Source organism: Cyprinus carpio, chromosome B2 (assembly GCF_018340385.1).
Source record: "Cyprinus carpio isolate SPL01 chromosome B2, ASM1834038v1, whole genome shotgun sequence".
Classification (NCBI taxonomy): Eukaryota; Metazoa; Chordata; class Actinopteri; order Cypriniformes; family Cyprinidae; genus Cyprinus; species Cyprinus carpio.
In genome coordinates, this window is record NC_056598.1 from 14653695 (window position 1) to 14676202 (window position 22508).

General features: G+C 36.2%; 1 protein-coding gene across 8 annotated transcripts in view; it reads left to right on the forward strand.

Annotated features, from left to right (window-relative positions):
* pde4ca (phosphodiesterase 4C, cAMP-specific a) overlaps positions 1-22508 on the forward strand; it is a 41542-nt gene that overhangs the window by 8188 nt on the left and 10846 nt on the right. For 4 of the 8 annotated variants that reach the window (XM_042718240.1, XM_042718241.1, XM_042718242.1 and 1 more), the window contains one exon: positions 21329-21520. In XM_042718240.1, coding sequence (XP_042574174.1) covers positions 21329-21520 — 192 coding nt within the window. Of the gene's footprint in view, positions 1-53; positions 1098-8196; positions 8832-16165; positions 16656-21328; positions 21521-22508 lie in introns of those variants that run through there. The other 4 variants (XM_042718244.1, XM_042718245.1, XM_042718246.1 and 1 more) reach the window with 3 other exon arrangements.

The window sequence follows — 22508 nt, forward strand, 5'->3', positions numbered from 1 at the left end:
GTACTTCTGACTTTGCACAATATTTTTTATTTTTTGCAAAGTACAAAAAGTTGAGTTTATGTTGAGCCGCTGTGTGTGCTCACAACCTACCTTTATGTATTGGATTTAGCCACACACACTGTGATTATTTGGCTGCAGGCAGGGTCCAGTTAGTGTTGCATTTGGAAACAGGCCAGTGATGTGCAGGACTCAGGTTATTACTTTTAAAGCACTTGAAGACGGTAAAGTAGCAAGCTGCAGATGTCAAGCCTCATCTCAGAACACACAGCCGACCCCTGAAAAATACCTTATATACACATGCAACAGTGCTACAGAGTTTCTCTCTCTATGTCCCTCTCTCCCCTTCCCTCCACCCTCTATTTGTCTGTCTGTCTGTCTCTCTCTCTCTCTTTCTCTCTCTCTCTATCAAAGGCTGGTTGTTTCAGGCCAGAGTTTAGTTTCAGGGCTTTGGATTCAGAGAATGGTGTCGGGAGGCTGGATGGGACGGCACACTCTGTGGAGCATCTGATGGGATTATGAGCCTCTCAACTCCTTTTTGGAGCTTTCCCCCACAGATTTTCAGACTTTTATGCAACTAATAAAATATCAGCAAATACTTTTGATGTTTAGGAGCCTCCTTTTTTGTTAGGCTCATTTTTTTCCCCGTTATGCTCTTCCTTTAAGGACTTTGTGGGATTTGGCAAGGCAAACGTAAGAGGACTAGCTGCACTGTAGAGGCTATGGTGGCCCTTTATGCTGGTGATATAGTGGATTTTTTAAGTTGATATCAAGTTTGAGTGCCCAACTGAACTTTCATCAATGTTCCTATTATTTTTGCTCTGTTGAATTTTTGTTTATCAAGATTGTCTCAGCATTATGTTTTTCAGTGGATGGAAACACTGGGCATATAATGGACATGAGATCAAGACAAGAAATCTTCTGAGGTGTTGCTTTTAGTTCTACCACATCCTTGCTGTCCAAAATCTGACACACTTTCCAAGTTTTAACTATAGTATTCAAAAGTTAACGTAATCCTCTGTCACAATGAGTAAAGACCTTCGATTCCCCAGGAAGACAATGCAGATGAGCTATTCAACACGGCGACACTCGTGCATTGGGTATGTATAAGCAACATTTAAGGAGTGTTCACCTTAAATTGAACTGGCCATATGCTAAAATGAGTTTTAAAGCTTCATTTTCTAAATTTAACTGGTTATATAATGACCTTGGTGGAAATTTGGGAGCAAAAAACTGTGTCTGTGTTGCACCATGTCATTATCCCATGTTGTAAATGTAATTTTCGCTGTGTTGAAGAGCACTTGGACAATTGGAAATAACTAAAGAATGAGATTTACACTCTGCGTGAATCAAGTGCTCAGTCCTGGCAGGTTTTTCTTGTGTAAGAAAGTCTTGAAGCAAACCAGTCGACTGGATTTCTGACATCACTAACATAAGCTCTGAAATGATGAGTGCACCTTCTAGTGGAGAGAGCAGATCGGGAGTTGTTTAGACCTCCCTTTTCCTCTGCAAGCACTGCTATGCATAGTATGACAGTTTTTAAGCAGGCAGAGAGCAGCGCTGGCTGTTATGTGATGTGTTGTGTAGCTGCTATATCTGTGGCCTGGACAGCCTGAGGCCAGTAGAGGTAGAGAATCAATGGTTCAGCCAGTGTCTGTTGATGTTCGCCTGTAGCTGGACACACTGTGACCTTACGCACACAGTAACCTCTGTACTATCCAGCATGCCTGGAGTTACCTAATGTAAATTATGAGTGAGTTACACTCTTGTACCTTTACAGTATGTGGAGTGTATGCTGTTTAAATGATCAAACTCAAACACATGCACAGTAGTTGTCAATCTACATTTTGTAAAACTGATTACATAAAAAACACTCTCCAAAAAAATGCTATAATCAGCACAACTGTTTTTAATATTGATAATAAAAATAAATATAAAATGGAAATTCAGCTTTGCCATCACAGGAATAAATTGTATTTTTACAATATATTAAACCTGAAACAGAAAACAGTTATTTTAAATTGCAATAATATTTCACAGTACTGTTTTAATGTAATTTTGAACGAATAAATGCAGCCTTGGTAAACTTAAAAATGTACAGACCCCAAACTTTTAAAAGGTAGTGTATATTCAAAAAATGTTATTTGCTTATTTTATTAAGGAGACTGATGGTGATAACATTAAAAAGTCACATTTATTGTCTGATGCTGATATCAGATGTCATAAGTTGAAGATTACAGTGATCTTTATTGTTAAGTCTGAGTGGTATTTATCTCTTGTAAAGTAGATTTGTTTGAGCCTCTTTGAAACACTGCTACTCTTCAATCTATTGCTTTCTAAAGGACCTGTCACAACTCTGCACAGCTTATCACAGTGTTACACTGTTTATAAGAGAGGCTTTTCATTTAGAGACAACACTCTTACTCTCCACGTGACTCAGACAAAGCTGTGACTTGTTTCCTAGATGCATATCACCACAATAGCCATTTAAAGCAGAGCAAGCAGTGTTGTAGAGCATCAGCATTGAGCTAGAGGACTGGATATCTACCTCATCATTTATCACATTTGTATCAGAGATGCCAACAGCTCTGTGGTGATTTCATTTGGAGCTATTTTCAATGGCAACCCCACCCCCACCCCCCCCCCCCCCCCCCCCCCCCAAAAAAAAAACAGACAGAGTAACTGCTAATACTAAATTGTAAGTTACTCCGTATTATTGAGCAGTTGTATAAAAGCAATGTCCCGTTGTTACTTATTTTAAGATAGTTTTGTTTAAGGGTCGACTGCACTTGAGCCTTGCTGCTACAAGACTTAGGTTAGTTGGTAATGTCACATTGTAAAGAAACTCGTACCTGTGCACATATGCATTTTTCATCACTTGTGCATGCCTATAGATGGAAAATGTAATAAGCATGCACAGGATGTCACTTTTTTCAAAAATGTAAGGTTTCTGTGGTTAACATGGAGACAATAATGGTATCGGTTTCAAAAACCTGCACTGAAACCCTTTTTCAAAAGTTTGTTTTTAGGCCCAAAAACTCTGTGTTGTAATTGTAAACAGAAATTGTAAAAATTTGTAACAGTGTCAACTGATTTTAGCTGTATAATCCTTTGAACGCGCAAAAACAAACAGAGGACAAATAGTCGGCCATTTGTATTGGGAACTTCTTGCAGGCTACCATTTTAATAACTTGAGTTATTGCGTCTTGCGACTAGACAGAGTTGTCGGCGATTCTTCATATTGTAAAGTCATGCAGCATGTACCCTACTGTCACCGATCCAGCAAATAAATGGTACCCCAGATAGTCGTGCAGTGTGAAAACAATGGTGATCCGTAGACTTTGAAAATCATCCAGTGTGAACTCGGCATTAGCACTATTTACACAGAATTAATTTTTATGTTTAAAAACTGTTTTACGTGAAAAAATGCAAGGTCTAGTGACACGCTTTTTTTGTTGTTGTTGTTGTTTTTAAAGTTGAACTTCTTTTAACTTCAACTTCAATTTTTTAGAATGCCATTTAGACAGAAAAAAAAACGTTAGAAAAGCAGCACGGAATGAAAATGTCTGAGAATGCTAAACTGAGCTAAACCTCAGAATGACATAATATTGGGTCTGTTTTGCATTCCATCTCAGACCCTTAGATGTCAAAAGAGAAAGTCAAGTTGGCGCCCATAGCCTTGTGGTTAGTACGTCGACATATAGCACAACTGCGCTCATGGTGACCCAAGTTTGAATCCTGCCTTGAGGTCCTTTGCGAGAGGGTGCTTGTTGAAGAGCCAAATGGGAGGAGCTGGAGGTAATGGGTGGAGATAGACACCTAACCACAACCTAATCCTACCCCTAACCCTATTGCTTAACATAACTCCACCTATTAGTTCCACAGAGATGGAGCTGGACATACAGAGAGGGCAAGCTGGAGGACATTTGGCTCTGCAGTGAGCAGTACTTGTCCTTTGCTGATCCCACTCCCCTCTCTCCACTGTCCTCTCACAATAAAGGCGTAAAAAGACCATAAATATAACTTAAAAAAAAAAGAAAAGAAATAAAAAGTCAAGTGAGGTGAACCAATCACAGGACAATAGTGTCAGTATCCAGCAGACCCAAAAATAAAACCTCAGAGCTCAGAACAGTCGATAGGCGCTGATGCTGTGACTGGAGTCGCTGTGCGTCACTGTTCTGCTCCATATTTTAGGCATGGCTGCTTTCCCCAATGACTCCCACCGCTCATTGATCTGTCAGCCTCTCTCACTGATGACGGGAACCCTGCCAACCCATCTGCGCTTTCTCCATTAGAAACCAGCTATCTAATAGAAGCTGTCAGAGCAGGTTTTTTATTTTTTTTGTTTTTTTACCCAGCTGTTTTAGGAAATCTGTTACTGTGCTCTTAGATTATAAACTGGTGACATCTACTGGTGAAACTATGTAACTGCGAAAATTATATAGATTAATCGAAGTATTAATTTGCTTGTGGGCATAGAATTAACAGCAGTGCACTAGCACCGACTTCAGCTTCTATGGTAATTCATCACATCTTAAACTATTCTAAGCTGGTTTGCTGGTCTTAAATTGTCAGACCAGCAGAAAAGTGTCCAAAACCCCTCTAAAATCAGCAGCAATCTGAGCAGGGATGGAAACGTACCATGTTGGCAAATATCAAAATAAAAGGGTATTGCCATTTGGCACAATCAGTCTACCACATGGAAGTATTGTAACCCATTTAAGAGAAGGTGGGCTGAGCTCATGATTGGGTAGTCTGGGTTTGGTTTATGTGATCTTCCAGAGGGTTGTTTGTAGTACATGTCTCACCAGCAGGGGATGCAATGGTCTAACGTAAATGCATCACATTATAAATGAATGAAGATCAATTTACTCTTCTACCTGTTGCAAAATCTTTACAACTTGAAATTGCATTACTAATAGCAAATCTACTTTGCAGTTTATTAATTTCTTAGAACAAGACCAGTTTAATATGTGCTTCTTTGTTGCAAAAGGCATCTTCATCAAGGCATTTTAAATTGTGAGCAGAGCTAAAGTCACACTATGAGTCCTGCTTAGCATTATATTCCATTTTGTGGAGTATCCACTTTTATTCAACGCTTTCCCTGATTCCTAGCAAAATTTATCACAGGAAGTTGGTGTCATCTGCTAGCCAGCCAAGCGCCACAGTGAGACAAGCCTGTGACGTCAGCACAGTGATGCTTCATGCATGCTGTGACATCTGGCTGGAGATTCATGCATCCTTTAAGTCTCAGTTCTGGCAAAAGCCATTTGCTTGCCCACAGTGCTGTTAAACTGGCAGATGAGCTCAGTTATTCAGTCATTTAAGGTGTGCAGACAATGTAGACAATGACAAACTAAAACAGTAATATTGCAAAATATTATTACATTATAAAATAATTGTTTTCTATTTTAATACATTTAAAAATGTAATGTATTCATGTGATGGCATTTTCAGCAGCAATTACTCCAGACTTCAGTGTCACATGATCCTTCAGAAGTGCTCAAGAATCATTTCGTATTATTATCGATGTTCAACAGTTGAAATCATACAACTTATTTTGTTTTTAAGCATTATTTGAATAGAAGGTTCAAAATAACAGGATTTATTTGAATTAATGAAAACTTTTGCACCAATTTAAAAAGTATTTATACTTTTGATCAGTTCATTGCATCCTTGCTGAATAAATTAATTTCTTTAAAAAAATACATTTTAATGGCAATCCAAAATTTTGAAAATATATATATTTTTTCCCCTATGCATATGAGAAGAAAAGACTGGGCTAAGAGTCTGTACCAGTATGCACAGAGACATTTGCCAGGTATAAACACTGAAGTCTGTTTGCTATCTGGAGCTGATAGATTTCCAGGACACTGAATAATAATAAAAAATGAGCACTGAGATGAGCAAAAGAGATTTTTTCAGTATGCTGCAGAGCCAAGAATAATAATCATCATCTTGACCTCGGGACTTTCATTCCTGAAAGAGTAATCTGTTAAGAAAATTTCATTTTTACGCTGGGTTCCAATCCGTCACAGTAATTGGTTATTCATTGCACTGTGGAAAAATGTTTTATTAATTTCTGGAAAATCATAACTACATAGGTTGTCATACTGACATTATCAACATACAGCACCTGATCATTCAGTTTTGTTTGAATTTTTAAAATTTAATTTAAAGAACTAAAGTATCAATGTCATGGATCTCTTTGTCAGGTTTATTAAACTGGATAGTTTTGAGCTTTTTAGAAAATGAAAAGCAGATTCAAACAGTCAAAAACCTCTTGAAAAACCTCTTTGTTAAAACCTTATCTTAAATCAGTACAAACCTGACCACTGGCTGCACTTTCTAACAAAATGACCCAGATTACCAGTTCTGTGGAAGATCTACGGCCTTGTGTTATTTTCCGTAAGTGCTAAAACACGCATGCGCCAATTTGCATGAATATTAAAATCTTTCCAAGAATTGCTTATCATTATTTTTTGGATCATGATTATGACATCCTAACAAACTGTTATGACTGAAACATGTATACAGTCCAAACAAGGTCATTTGCTTTAGCCAAAGATCTTTATCAGCCCTCATGTTGTCCAAACCATTAACACACAGAAACAGCTACATCCTGGCAGTTTTACCTGAATCAAGGGATTTGGGGGATTCTTTGTTTTATTGGACAATATCATTTGTTCACAAATTATATTTAGATAATTCAAGAGAGAAAGATCCATCTTTTGACTCTGAAACTATAATTAATACATTTAATAATAAATACATTTTCTAATGCAAAACATTGCCTAAATATTATTATTTTTTTAATTCTGAGAGTATTAGCGTTTCTGGAAAAAGGGCTGTGAGAAACCATGAATGTGATTTCTGTACCACTTGTTTATCCCGTGTTCACTGCAGAGAAACCAGCTAAACCACTTTGTTTGAGGTAGCAATCGTAGCAACAATTCAGTACTCAAATGATGTTCTCAAGTAAGTTGATTCCCATTAAAATTCCCTGAGATCTCAAACTAAACTTGTAATTCATCAAGAGTGAATATGAAGATTAAGGACTTAAAGATCAGCTTAGGAAGTTACTGTATATGCGTGTCTCTTTTGATTCTTGGCAGCAACAGCAGGTTTTCTATTGTTATCTTGGGTTTACTGTAGATCCTCTCTTGAGGGGAAGGAATAGACCTGACTTTTTTCCTTGTCACAAAGTTTTTGGTTCACATTTGTGTCTGGGCATAAGAGAGTTTACAAAAGTCATTCTCATATTCAGATTAACAGCTGTGTTTTGTTTGTATTATCTTAGTGCTGAGCAGATACTCTCTGTTTTTCCATGAGGAACCTTTAACATCCATGGAACCTTTCCTTTCCACAAAAGGTTCTTTACAGTCTAAATCATTCTTTAGATTTTTAAAATGTTGCACTTAACGAATGAGGATCACTCACTAACTTTTTTACTCACTGATTTTAAAGTTGTTGATCACAACAAACTCACATAGAAACCAGGAGACGTGTGACAAATGAACACAATGTGTGTTTGATTTCCTCAGACTGAATGGAATCATCGTCTGTAGTCATAGTCATAATCATAGTCATAGTCTGTGACCATCATACAGTATGTGATTCTCTATTAAATCTTTTAACTCAAATATGCAGACTGGATCTGACTTTCAGCCAACTATAGCGTCAACATGTTCAGACTGTAAATCGGGGCAAAAATTGCATAGTGTATTCCAGCCTTAAGAAAAAAAAAAAAATTCTGTAGAACTGATTACTGAAAGGATCCTTGAGGAACCGAAAATGATTCTTCTATGACATCACTGTGAAAACACCGATCTGGAATCTTTTTTTTTAAGTGTGTGCATTAGCACCAGTGTTTAGATATGAACTTTTTTGCTGCATCTGCAATTAACATAGACAAGGTGCTGAATAAATCTTTTAAATAAGAGACTGTATCTTTGGAATGTGGAATATGGTCATGAAGAGTGTTTTATATCTACTAACAAACAGCCAATATGTTAATAATAGGCATGCTAATAAGCAACTAGTTAATAGCAAGAATTGGTCCCTATACTAAAGTGTTACCTTTTTTATTTTACTCAGCACTTTGCTTTAATCAGCTGCAGACCGAGCAGGAAAGGGTTACGTCTCAAGGAGGCGGGAACTGTGCTCTATTTGGTCCCACCCTCTTTCTTGAGCATGATCTCAAAGTAAGGCGAGCTCCAGCCGTCTGGCAACGGTGGGCCAAAGAGTCTAGCTAAAATATGACTCTTACATGAGTCCAGCTACCACACAGAAGCAGAGCAAGACAGAAGCCTGTGGTACCTTCACTCACAGGATCATTTTAGATGAGAAGTTCGTCTGGAGTTGACTGAGCAGAAGATCCATGTGTAAATGTTGCTGGAGCATCTCTTAAAGTTGCACATATGCTTGCAGAGTGAAGCATGGGTTTGGACGAGGCCCGTCACTCAAGCTCACTTCTCTGTTCACTCACAGAAGAGTCACAGAGGAGGTGAGAGCTGATGGACTATTAGAAGAGAACAGTGGATATCATGCTTTGCTTTTTGTTGTTTTCCTTCATGTAATAATTCACCAGAGGCAATGAGGTGTCATTTTGATCCACGAACAATGTTTACCTAAAAAGAGTGAAAAGAAGTCTATTTGTGTGAAGGAATTACATGAGAGACATCACCGGATGAGTGTGCCGGCAAGATGAGTGTGCCAGCAAACTGTGGATTCTCTTTCTCAGCTGATCGGGCACTGAAGCCACGGAACTGGAATTTATATGGATCTCCATGTGCCGTCAACAGACCCATCGACATTGTGCAGAAACGCAGGCGGTAATAAGCTTTGATGATTTATTCTGCTAGGTAGCATTACTGACAAATATATTGTGGTCCAAAAGTGTGAGACAATTTGTGGAAATTCTAATATTAATGTTTCCTTGCAAGTTATTTCATCGACATAACAATTTGAGTAAAGGATGGATTTCAAAATGTCACTTTAAAATGTCTCTCTTTTGCTTTAATGGCAGTCGAGCTGCATGAACTCTTTAGTTTGTGTCAGTGATGATCATGATTTTCATAAATCCAAAGAGCATCTTGAGCTTCACTGAAAGTAGATCAGATGACTGTCTGTACAAAGTTACATTATTAATGGCACAAGTGATTTATTTGATTAAAATCTTTTTTTTTAAAGTCTTATTTTATTTTAATAAATACTTATAATATTTAAACATTTCATAATGTTTGCATTTTTTAAAATTAATTCTAAAAAAACAATTAATTTGTGTATTTCGAGGTTTAAATTCAATTTTGAATCCCAGAAGTTTAATGTGGACATTTAGACCTCACTATGTATGTATAAGGCTGTTGTATTGATAACTGGATGTTGTTGTTTTTTCTTTACACCTGGTGTACAGACAGTGACAGATTGTTATGTGGTTTGGCTGTATAAATCTTCCTCTATGTCCATGGAATAACCTGTTGATATGCTCTGACCCATGGAAACTCTTTTCAGACGGCCTCTGACAAGATCTAGTAGTTCTCTGCTGTCTAATGGCAGTAAAGCACTATGATAAATGAGCAGTTATTCCGCCAGGGTTTTGCATTACTCTGTGTGTGCAATCAGTGATCATGAGTATTTTCTGCTTTTGCATTTATTGTATCACAATCTAGAAATCAGTTCATCCGTAACTGTTTCAGCAAATGCCAAACAGCCCTGCTTACTGTTTCACTGAGAACATCCAGCATTTAACACCTCTGATTCACCTGAAATCATGAGGATGGCGTGATAAAAAATTTTTTTTTGATCAGACAAACTAAACATCCCTGAACTCACACCATTTTATGAGCCAGTGTTACTGTGAAGAGATGCCCAAACAAATAGAGCAATGTTTTGGTAGCACAGAGTGTTGAAACTTTTCATGGAAACAGCTTATTTTATAATTGGTTTTTTATATTGTCCCAGGAAAAGATTTTAACATTAAAAAAAGGGCACACTTTAACTTTAAAGCCGTGATAGTGAGTGGTGGTTGAATGTAGGTTTGCTCAGTTGCACATCAGTTATTGTTATTCACATAAAACTTATTTTCAGAAAAAGCCTAAAGTGAAGAAATAAAGATTGCTGTGAATGTTTGTCAGGAGCATTTTCTTAGAAGAAGGCCAACCATTCGTTTTTTTTTTTTTTTTTTTTCATGGCCATCTATAGAAAAATCTTTCATTTCATTTTCTTATGAAACACAATGTGCCATGTCTTAGTAGAATAGTTATTTTATAGGGAAGTATGGGATTTATGAAATACAGAGGAAATCTGCTTTAGTCAGAGTGGTTTTTGATTTAAAGAGAACCATGAAGCCTCTGTCCTCCTCCCACAATATCAGCAAGGCTAGAGACAGTACACTCCTTTTGGACACACACACACACACGTTTCCCACACGAATAGCCATCAATGTCAGTGTTGACAGCAGGATTATAGATAAAAAAAAAAACATGTGTTTCCATTTCTTTCCACCATTTATTTTCTTAGTCCGTATCTTGCTTCATCAGATAAATTACAGCACATTTGGGAATTAGACACTTGGATGAAAAATAAAACTTTTATTACAAATGATTATTTTAATGGACACTTAAGGGAGAATATTACTGAGGTGCTGTATATTGTAGCATGCAAAGGCTAGTGTTGACATATTGATTCAGGTTTTAAGAACACAAGCTTGGTCAGTCTGCAGCTATTAAATTACAAAATACTTTAGCTTTATGTTGCACAGTTGTGACTATATTGAGCAGTGTCTTTAAATCTCACATTTGTGATTTTTATATATACTGATTGTGCTTTATATCTTAGTTTCACAACTGTTTTTCATAAGTGTGACTCTTTTTTTACGAATTCAGCTTTATGTGTCATAATTGGGACTTTTTGACTTTATATCTCACAACTGTGACTTCATATCCCACAGTGAGTATTTAAATCTCACAATTTATATTCTTTTATATGTATAACAATTATGATTTATATCCCATAATGTGACTTTAAATTTCACAACTGAGTGAAAATTTTCAAAAGTCATATCAATTTTCATCTTCATATCTCACAATTGTTACTTTATTATTTAAAACAATCTCACAATTACCTTTTTTTTTTTTTTTTACTTTGAGGCAATACCAGGCTTTTAAATGTACAAGATTTTGAATGAACACAGGACTAAACATGTCAAGCCTTATGAAACACATTGGAGATCAGTTTAGTCTTTTCATTAAATTACTGTTTGTAAAACTAATCATAAGAATCATTAAAAGATCAAAGTTCAACTAAATCATGCGAATAAGCGTGTTAATAAATCTTCTTGTGTAGATTTTCGGGATCTGTAAACCATTTGTCAACTGTTCAACATATTTTCTAGAGCCTCATGTCCAGAAAAATGATTTATGGGACTTAGCGGATTATAGTCACTAGAGGCTAGGAGTGCCACGTCTTCTGCTGTTAAATGTTAGCGGCGAGGTTAAGGCAACACTACTAAACAAAAAAACGGTCTGTTTTGAGCACCTTAAGGTTATTATCTAAGCACTTGGCCTTATGTTGCTAAATTGTGTGACCTGACAGAATATTGTTCTGTAATGAATATGTTGAACGGTGTTAGTGTTTTCTTAATCTTTAGTCGAGAGGTTTGCTTGAAAGAATTCCTTGAGAATATCCATTTGTCTCTCTCTTGGCCGATGTCTTGATGGTGTTAGATTGCAATCGTCTGAACATCTGCAGCTCATTCTTCTTTTTTTTTTTTCTTCAAAGTGAAATGTGTCACATGGGATTACTTTTACCCCCAAGAGCTACAGCTATTTTCGGTTTAATTTGCCCTATTCTAAAATGATGCTAGTGTTGTCTAAAACGCATGGGCTCTTAGCTCTTAGTGTTTGTATGTATGCAGTTCACAATACCTGCAGATATCACCGAGTGCATCTCCAAAGCTCTATCAGATCTCTTTTCTTCATAGCATGATTCATTTTGGTTAGCTTTACCATCACTTTAGATTACTTTCATAATGTATGTTTTGCTGGTCTGTTGATTTCTTCTGGTCACAAAATGAACACAGGATAGCAGACTGAGCCCTGTCCGTGTCCTCTGAGAGACCCTCTGCTGTGTTCACAGAAGTGCTCAGTCACAGACACTGCATGGAAAATCTGATGCACTTCGTTAGCTCTGTTTGCAGTGATGGTCTGGCACGATGCATATGCCGACATGTATATTTTCCTCTGTGTTTTTTATTTTAAGGATATTTTATATATATATATTTAGCATTTTTTGAAATGATTTTATTGATTAAGGGAAAAGAAAAGAAAAGAAAAGAAGAAAAGAAAAGAAAAGAAAAGAAAAGAAAAGAAAAGAAAAGAAAGCTTTTTTAAATTTGAATAAATGCTAATTTGTAAAACTTATTAAGTTACATTTTGGTTAGGTACATGTGACTTTAATTTGAATAGTGTTGATTTACAGTTGTAGTGTTTTTTTAATGCAAAGTAGTACACACAAAAGTGTGCCTCATGTTTATAAAATAATATTTCAATAAATATTTCAACTGAAATTGCTATTCTTTAGAGCTTTCTATTCAGGAAAGAATCCTAAAAGATCTGTATCAAAGCTGTATGTTAAGCAGGACTGTTTTCAACATTGCTAATGATAAGAAATGTTTCTCGAGTAGCAAAGCAGCATATTAGAATGGTTTCTGAAGGATCATGTAAACTGATTTTAAAACTGAAAATAAATTAAATAAAACTGATTTTACTGTATTTTTGAACAAACAAATGCAGCCCTGGTGAGCATAAGTCTTCTTTCAAAGTTTAAAACTTACAGACCTCAAACTTTTGAATGGTAGTTTATTAATATTTTATGCCGAATCCACCTGAATAAATTAGGATAAACAGATTAAAGTAAATATTAAGGTTTTAATCCCAAATCAATATACTTTTACAGTGCAAACAGCTAATTCTATTGTAGTAACAAGTGATGAACAGGGCTGAATGTGCCCACATAAAGTTTGTTTACATTGACTGTAATAAGGGTAGTTTTCAAAAGTACACTGTGTGTCAAAGTTCAAAATGAAATGGCCATTCATTCCTGTAAATGCACTTGCAAAAATAGAAGATGGGAAGCGCTCTTCTCTGTAATCTTAACATACATTAAAGTCACCACCAGGTTGCTGTTTAGCAAGAAAATGTATGTGGAAATATCAGTGTAATGTGCCTTCAAACGTCTATGACCTAATTCTGGCTAACCCCCACTCAAGCTTTAAAATGTCAGCCTAAATCAGAGACAAACCGAGCTTATTTTTAATCTTGACCATAAATGTTCAGTGGAAAGCTGAGATCACAGCACTGCCCCCTTCCTTTCCTTCTCTCTTTTTCTTTCTCTTTCTCTGTGCACCCTATTGTGCCTCAGAAACCTTTATACAATCTCTGCAGCTCTTACCGGTATGGATGTGCTCCACATTTTATGTGCACAATTAGGAAGAGGCAGCATGCACAGAAACGGTGATTAAACAATCGAGGACACATCCTCTGCCCACAGTGTCTACGCACTAGTATGTGGCCTGAGTATGTGACCCTGTAATTAGCAGCCTCATCAGATCGGTAACATCTCCCGTTGTGCTTCAGTGAGACTTCAGTCTCAACATGAAGCACCAAGAAGGGTCTTTTTAAAACTCAAAAACATGTTCACTTGTGGTTAACTGTGCTTTTAATCTCTCTTCGGCCAAGTTTTGCTGTCGTGCAACACAATAACTATTTGTAAGGCAACAGCTGTCTTCCAAATCTCCTGTGGTATGTTCATGTATGTCCGGGCCTCTGGGTGTTCATTGACGTCATTTAACGTCGAGTCTCTCTTAAATGTCATTTTTTCTTGTTGATTAGAAACAATGGAGAGAGGAACAGGATGAACAGCCTTCTGGCTGCGTCCCAGTGGACTGGTTATTCAACTGCGAGACTAAATGACTACGTGAGATTCATATGAACTTGTGGCCCCGCCTCTATTCTTCTTTTCTTTACATGAACTGCTGCATAAACAAACATGCCTGAATGTGGGGCCGGCGCTCTTCCTTTTCCTAAGTGTAGGTTAGGCTATAGTGTGGACCCGGGTGGGACAGGCCCGGCTGGTGCAGTCCTGTAATGTGCCCGGGTTAGGACTGACGTAGCACCAGTGTCTCGTGACGCATGCTGGGTGTCAAGTGTTTAGATACTGACAGTCAACAGGCTGCAGGGGATTTAGTATCAGCTCTTTTGCTCCTCACACTGGAGGTGTTCTTGAAATGTCTGAAGGTTTCTGCTCGAAGCCTTTGTAGCGAGTTGGTCTCCACTTAGAATAAATTTCACCCTGTTCCTAAAGGCAAGGATAGGCTGAGTTGAAGTCAGGGGTGTAAAATGACATTTGAGTTACAGTGTGGATACTATTTCAGACTTAAGCTGTAGAAAAGAAAAGTTCTCACGTTACTTATTATAAAAGTCAAAAGAAAAATGTTTTTCGTAGCTTATGAAATCGATTATAGTAGAGCTAATGCGCAAACTGTGCAAATCCAGTTGAATTCTCAATGTTTTGTTTGTAAAACTCATCCTGAAACCCAAAAATGTACAGAATTTCTTGCATTTTAAATTTAGCAGCAATGCATTTTATAGTTGTTTCACACTTTAGTAGCTGCTGTTGTTTACAGGCTGTTCACTTGTATAGCATTTTTTCATATCTTTTTACATTATTTATTTATTTAATGTTTGATTGTTTGATTGAGTTATTTGTTTATAACCCACTCTAATAATAATTATAATCATAACAATTATTATTATTATTATTATTATTATTATTATTATTATTATTATTATTATTATTATTATTATTCCATTGCAAAAGAACAGAGTACAAAAATGCTACTTAAGGAACAGTGTACCTATAACCAACCAAGGTTTTATTTATTTGTTTGTTTGTTTGTTTGATTTTTATTGCTATTATTATTATCATCCTCAAGTTGAGTAGGTTTAGTCACCTTGTTATTTATTTATTTTATCATCATCAAGTTGAATTGGTTTAGTCACCATTTTATTTATTTTTATTCTTTTTTATTTATTCATCATCAAGTTGAATCAGTTTAGTCACTATTTTATTTATTTATTTATTTATTTCATCATCAAGTTGAGTTGGCAATAGTACCATGTTATTTATTTATTTATTTATTTATTTATTTTATATCATCAAGTTGAATCGGTTTAGTCACCATTTTATTTATTTATTTTTTATTTATTTATATATTTCATCATTAAGTTGAGTTGGCTATAGTCACCTTGTTATTTCTTTCTTTCTTTATTTATTTTATCATCAAGTTGAATCGGTTTAGTCACCATTTTATTTATTTATTTATTTTATTGTTTTTATTTATTTCATCAAGTTGAGTTGGCTATAGTCACCATTTTATTTATTTATTTTATTACTGTCAAGTAAAGTTGGCTATAATCACCATGTTGTTTATTTATTTTTATTTATTTTATCATCATCAAGTTGAGTTACAACATACACTTTGTCATCTGTAATTGTAATATATAGTATCATCATGCTTTTACTGAAAAAGGCTGGCTTCACACATGCTTTTTCTATCATGAGCCACAGGAGGCATCCTATTCCCAGAAAAAGAGCCCATTTTTTCCTCAGCACTACAAGCACAAAGACTGCTCACACTGACCGGTTCATCTCATTGGTGGAACTGACCGCTATTCAGTGATGCAGACAGTTGTCATAACAGTGTAAAGACTGTCAAAGGAATAGTTGAAAATAAAAATGTCACCTTATACTTATACTTTCATGTTTATATAATAAGCATTTCTTTTTTTTATTATTGTGCAGAGAAGTATCTGTATGTTTCACATTAGATACACATATTGAAGCTAACAGAACCAGAAACAACGCGAATGGCAAGTGAACATGACTGTTCTCCACAAATAATCATTTGAATTAAATTTTTTAAGTACAGACAATACTGTGATGCTAATCATATTTTATGTACCTAAATTTAAAGTACTAAAATGAAGATCCGTATTTCCCTTCATTTCCATCGAGAAGGGATTTTTCCCATACTCACCTGTGAGAGTAATACTGATTTATCATTTCAATTTCCAATGCGTTGTGCATCATTTCAGTAATGTTCAATGCATTAGTACTATATTAATTCAATAATAATAAGAAATCAAACATTTGAATTTTGGTGATATATATACTTAGAAATAAATTGGCTGATATTCCTATATGCACTAGTAGACGTAGTTTCCACGTGCAGTACAAAAACAGCATCAAAAACACAGCTTCACTAAGTGATGAAATTCCCATATTCCCTTTTGACGGAGGATGTCTTAAAATGGCAACATGGAAATGTGTGGGTGGATAGATGCGTGGGCTAAAAATAGCGCAGCAGAAGTCTCCATAAATATTCATGAATGGGGGGAAGAATCTGAGGCTACCTGGAGCTCTAAATATAGCGCTTCTGCTCGGATCCCTCGAACAGAGACGGGCTATTTATAGCAGCAGCTCTGCAGAAGCACCTCGTTCTGAGTGTGCACAGGGACCCATAGGAGACATAGCATTAAAGATGAGGGACGGAAGCAGAAACCAAGTGGAAGCGACAGCCTCTGCCCCAAGCACAGGTATTTTTAGAGATGGATACAGTGTCTCATGCCAGAACATACAGTAGTGTGACTTAAAGAGATGCGCTGTTGTGTATGTGTGTTTTCATCCATTCAGAAGAATGCTGCTCTCTCTCTCTCTCTCTGTCTATATGTCTCTCGCTCCTGTATGTGGTCACATGAATAGGGTGGACTGGGTTGATTATGTAAGACCTTGTTAGAGACATCCGTCTTGTCCTCATGCAACATCTGTGAAAGATGTGAATGAGGACATGCGATAGAGATGGACGAGGGTGCTTTGCATGTGTTTTAGATCGGAGGTAGAAGCTAGAAGTTATAGAAAACAGTTGGGGAAAAATAAATGTTATTATTAATAATTAATATTATTATTACATTTTAAAATTATTTAAAATAACAACACTGTAATTATAAAACTATTTAAAATAACTATATATGTGTGTGTGTGTGTGTGTGTGTGTGTGCAGGGGTGAATTTTTTTTTGTATATGAAATTTGGCAAATTTGTACATTTATTATAATTCTAATTCATATTATATTTTAATAGATACTAATAAATAGTAAATATAGAGTATTTAGTTTTTAATAATAATAATAATAATAATTAATATATATTATTGTATTATATGAATTATATTTAATTATAATTCTGATAAACATATTGTCTGTTATTAAAATTATTAAAAATAACAAGTATATGCATATATGTGTACGGGGTGAAATATATTTTTATATATGAAATTTGACAAATTTATACATTTATTATAATTGTAATTCATATTATATTTTAATAGACACTAATAAATAGTGAACATATAGTATTTATTTTTAATAATGATAATAATAATAATAATAATAATTATTAATATATACTATTATATCACTATATATGAATTATATTAAATTCTAATTCTAATATGTTGTCTATTTATTATATTATTGTAATGTATATGAAATGCATTTTCTAGATGACCAAATACTATGTTTAAAGCACCTTTTAGAAATATTTAATATGCCCAAATGTGATGATCAAGGTTAATATAGCATAATACATAACACTTTTTTTTTTAAGCTGAATATATGGGACATTAGAACACATGACAGAACTTGAGCAGCATAAACGGCAGTATTTCGTGTTGAACTGGAAAACAGATGCTATAAATAGTGTTGTTTCCTTTATCGTTATTCATTTATCCAATGCATTTCCTGATCTCCCAAATATAGAAAAAAAATTGGCCATTGACTTGCTGTGTTGTTCCACTCCTTCACATTAATCTAATAACACACTGTAGATGAATACATTAGCAGTGGATCATTATCAAACAGACGGCACATCACAGGCAGCACCATTGATTAATGAAATCACCATATATGGTGTGTTTCAATTCTGTGCCAGTTTGATTGGGAATTGACTTTACCTGAGAAGGTTATTTTTAGGCCTCATACATGCTTCCACGTCAATGAGTGGGGACTATTTTTAGCTTCGCATTCCTGCATCACATTGACCTTGAAGAACACGGCTCATTCAGAGCTTTGCTGCCTCTGTGTCTCAGGAGGTCTTACCCACTCCACAAAACCTGAATCTGTCACTGAGATGGACAGATTGACCGCACTCAGACTGGCTTAGAGGAGGAAGAAATCTCAAATGTATTTCTCTCATTCACTGTCACCATGACAGACTTACTAGATCTGTGTGTGTGGAATGAGGTCGCATGCTGTTCTGCCAGTGTTGCTGTATACCGTGGCCTTTAAAGGGATACTCCACCTGAAATGTAAAATTCTGTTATTATTTACTCACCCTTTGTTCTGCGGAACACAAAAGAAGACATTTGAAGATTGCTGGTAACCAAACAGTTTTGATTCCCACTGACTTTCATTGTATGGTAAATAAATAAATAAATACAGTGTGTTTTTATTTTTAAATAAAATATATTAAAAATATATTTTAAAAAATGTTTGAAAAGTGATGTAAAATAACTGAAAATAATAAATTTCTAGGTCCCTATACTCAAATTTTCATGTGACTTTTAATACAAGATGTTTTTAGGTTTTATATCATCAATGAGCATTCATTTAAAGGGATAGTGATATATTAAAGCAACAACTGAACCACCTCTTCAAGATAACTTTTTAAGAGTGCATGTCACCTTGAGTTGCTGTGAATAAAGAAATCATTTTTTTCCTTTTTCGTTTCTTAAAGGGATAGTTCACCCAAAAATGAAAATTCTGTCATTAATTACTTACCCTCATGTTTTTCCAAACCCATAAAACCTTCGTTCACCTTCGGAACACAAATTAAGATCATTTTGATGAAATCCAAAAGCTCTCTGTCCCTCCATAGACAGCAACACAACTGATATGTTCACAGGTCCAGAAAAGTAGCAAGGACATTGATAAAATAGTTGTCCATGTGACATCAGGGGGTTCAACCGTAATTTGACGAAGATACGAGAAAAATTACGACTTTATTCAACAATTCTTCTCATCCCATCCCATTGTTGAATAAAGTAGTTATTTTTGTTTTCTTTGTGCACAAAAAGTATTCTCGTAGCTTCGTATATTTACGTTTGAACCCCCTGATGTCACATGGACGACCATTTTACCGATGTCCTTACTACGTTTCTGGACCTGGGAACATTTCAGTTGTGTTGCTGTCTATGGAGGGTCTGAGAGCTCTCGGATTCCATCAAAAATATCTTCATTTGTGTTCCAAAGATGAATAAAGATCTTATGCTTATGATACATTTAAATAAAGGTTTTTATTATTAAGGGAAAACAAAATCCAAAACTACATGGCCCTGTGTGAAGAAGTGTTTGCCCCCCTGTTAAAACTGTGGCTTATCACACCTGAGTTTAATTTTTCTAGCCACACCCAGATCTGATTACTGCCACACCTGTTCACAATCAAGAAATCTCTTAAATAGGAGCTGACAAAGTGAAGTAGACCAAAAGATCCTCAAACGCTAGACATCATGTCTAGATCCAAAGAAATTCAGAAACAAATGAGAAAGAAAGTAATTGAGATCTATCAGTCTGGGAAAGGTTATAAAGCCATTTCTAAAGCTTTGGGACTCCAGCGAACAAATGCCAACGACATGGAACAGTGGAGAACCTTCCCAGGAGTGGCCAGCCGACCAAAATTATCCCAAGAGCACAGCGACGACTCATCCAAGAGGTCACAGAAGACCCCACAACAACATCCAAAGAACTGCAGGCGTCACTTGCCTCAGTTCAGGTCAGTGTTCATGACTCCACCGTAAGAAAGAGACTGGGCAAAAATGGTCTGCATGGCAGAGTTCCAAGACGAAAACCACTGCTGAGCAAAAAGAACATAAAGGCTCGTCTCAGTTTTGCCAGAAAATATCTTGATGATCCCCAAGACTTTTGGGAAAATACTCTGTGGACTAATGGAAAGTGTGTGTCCCATTACGTCTGGCGTAAAAGTAACACCGCATTTCAGAAAAACAACATCATACCAACAGTCAAATATGGTGGTGGTAGTGTGATGTTCTGGGGCTGTTTTGCTGCTTCAGGACCTGGAAGACTTGCTGTGATAAATGGAACCATGAATTCTGCTGTTTACCAAAAAATACTGAAGGAGAATGATGGACAATGATCCACACCAGCAAGTCCACCTCTGAATGGCTGAAGAAAAACAAAATGAAGACTTTGGAGTGGCCTAGTCAAAGTCCTGAGCTGAATCTTATTGAGATGCTTGAAAACCCTCCAATGTGGCTGAATTACAACAGTTCTGCATAGAGGAGTGGACCAAAATTCCTCCACAGCGCTGTAACAGACTCATTGCAAATTATTGCAAACGCTTGATTGCAGTTGTGGCTGCTAAGGGTGGCCCAACCAGTTATTAGGTTTAGGGGGCAAACACTTTTTCACACACGGCCATGTAATTTTGGATTTTGTTTTCCCTTAATAATAAAAACCTTCATTTAAAAACTGCATGTTTTGTTCACTTGTGTTATGTTTTACTAATATTTAAATTAGTTTGATGATCTGAAACATTAAAGTGTAACAAACATGCAAAAAAAAAAAAAAAGAAGAAATCAGGAAGGGGGAAAAAGTGAAAGTCGTGACATTTGTCAAGTATGGTAACCCATACTCGAAATTGGTGCTCTGCATTTAACCCATCCAAGTGCACACACAGCAGTGAGAAGTGAACACACTCGGAGCAGTGGGCAGCTATATCCAGCGCCCGGGGAGCAACTGGGGGTTCAGTGCCTTGCTCAAGGGCACTTCAGCCATGGGTATTGAGGGTGGAAGAGAGCACTGTTCATTCACTCCCTCCCACCTACAACTCCTGCCAGCACCGAGACTCGAACCTGCGATGAGGCACTGAAATGTATCCTGAGTTTGGAGTAATGGGGATCAAAGAGACTGTGATATACTGCGTGTCTAGCTGTGTCATATTAACCTGCAAGGCTAGTGCTTACATCTAGATTGACGCAGGAAGAGAATGTCTCACTGCGCATTTGTGTGTAACCATTTTTATCAAGGTCTCAGTGACCTTCTGCACTAGTTCAGGTCAGGTCATTGACACAGGGTGTGAACTGAGCGTATAGAGACAGTTTATCTCACAGGGGTCTAAAATTATCCTAATGCAGCAAAACATCCATAATAAAGGTGAATTGTGTGAACCCTTTCTTTCTGTTTTTCTTTCCTCAGTTTTGATGTTGAGAATGGGTTGTCGGTGGGCCGCAGTCCTCTGGAGTCCCAGGCCAGTCCAGGCTCTGGCCTTGTGCTGCAGGCCAATTTCCCTCACAGTCAGCGGCGGGAGTCCTTCCTGTATCGCTCCGATTCTGACTTTGACCTTTCACCCAAGGCCATGTCCCGAAACTCATCCACGGCCAGTGAGCTGTGAGTATCACTCGTCTCATTTATCCCCTAACATAGCTCAGGAAATGTCTACATACTAAATGTATTTATGATGGCTTTTAATTCTTTTCAAAACAAATTTCACTTACTAAAATAACTTTATTTTTTTAAATATATTTTTAATTTACACTACCTTTCAAAAGTTTTGTTGATGTATGATTTTTTTTAAATAAATGCATTAATTAATTAATGCATTACATTGATAAAAAGTGCCAGTAAAGCCATTTATAATGTAACAAAATAATAAAATAAAAAGTTATACAATTTGAAATAAATGGTATTCTTTTAAACATCATCAGAGTATTCTGATTTTTTTAAATTATATTAAAATTATTTCTGAAGGATCATGTGACAGTGAAGACTGGAGTAATGGCTGCTGTAAATTCAGCTTTGCCATCACAGGAATAAATTAAAAATAATAATATTTCACATTCTAATAGTTTTTACTGTGTTTTTGATCAAATGCAGCCTTGCTGAGCATTAAGAGGCAATAAAAAAAATCCTACCAACCCCAAATTTTTGAATGGTCACCAGAAAAAAAAAAAAAGTTTTCATGTGCATGTTTTTTGAGTCACTGCAAGCTTCACGTGTTACAAGCTGCACAAGTGTGTTTTTGTTACAGTGTTTTTACAGTGTTTTTGTGGCTGGAAGAGTTCTGTTAATTAGGACTGTAAGCGTTTGCCTCATAACAGATGTGGCTTACTCCAGCTGGTTGACTATGTCTGAAACACGGTTCTCCCAAGACACACTTTTTAATAGTGTATTACATCAAATCATATTGCTCAGTCATTTTGGAAAATCCAAGGCGCTGGTTAAAAACTCCTTATTGTTACCACTTCCAGCTGTTCTTTCCATCTGAGCACGCTTGCATGTCAGCTCTGGTTTGCCAGGATTTCAAGTCGGAAAAAAGGGCACCACATTCTTGTTTTTTTTTTCTGCAGTTTATTTTTCCAGCCTGCGTCAAAGCTAG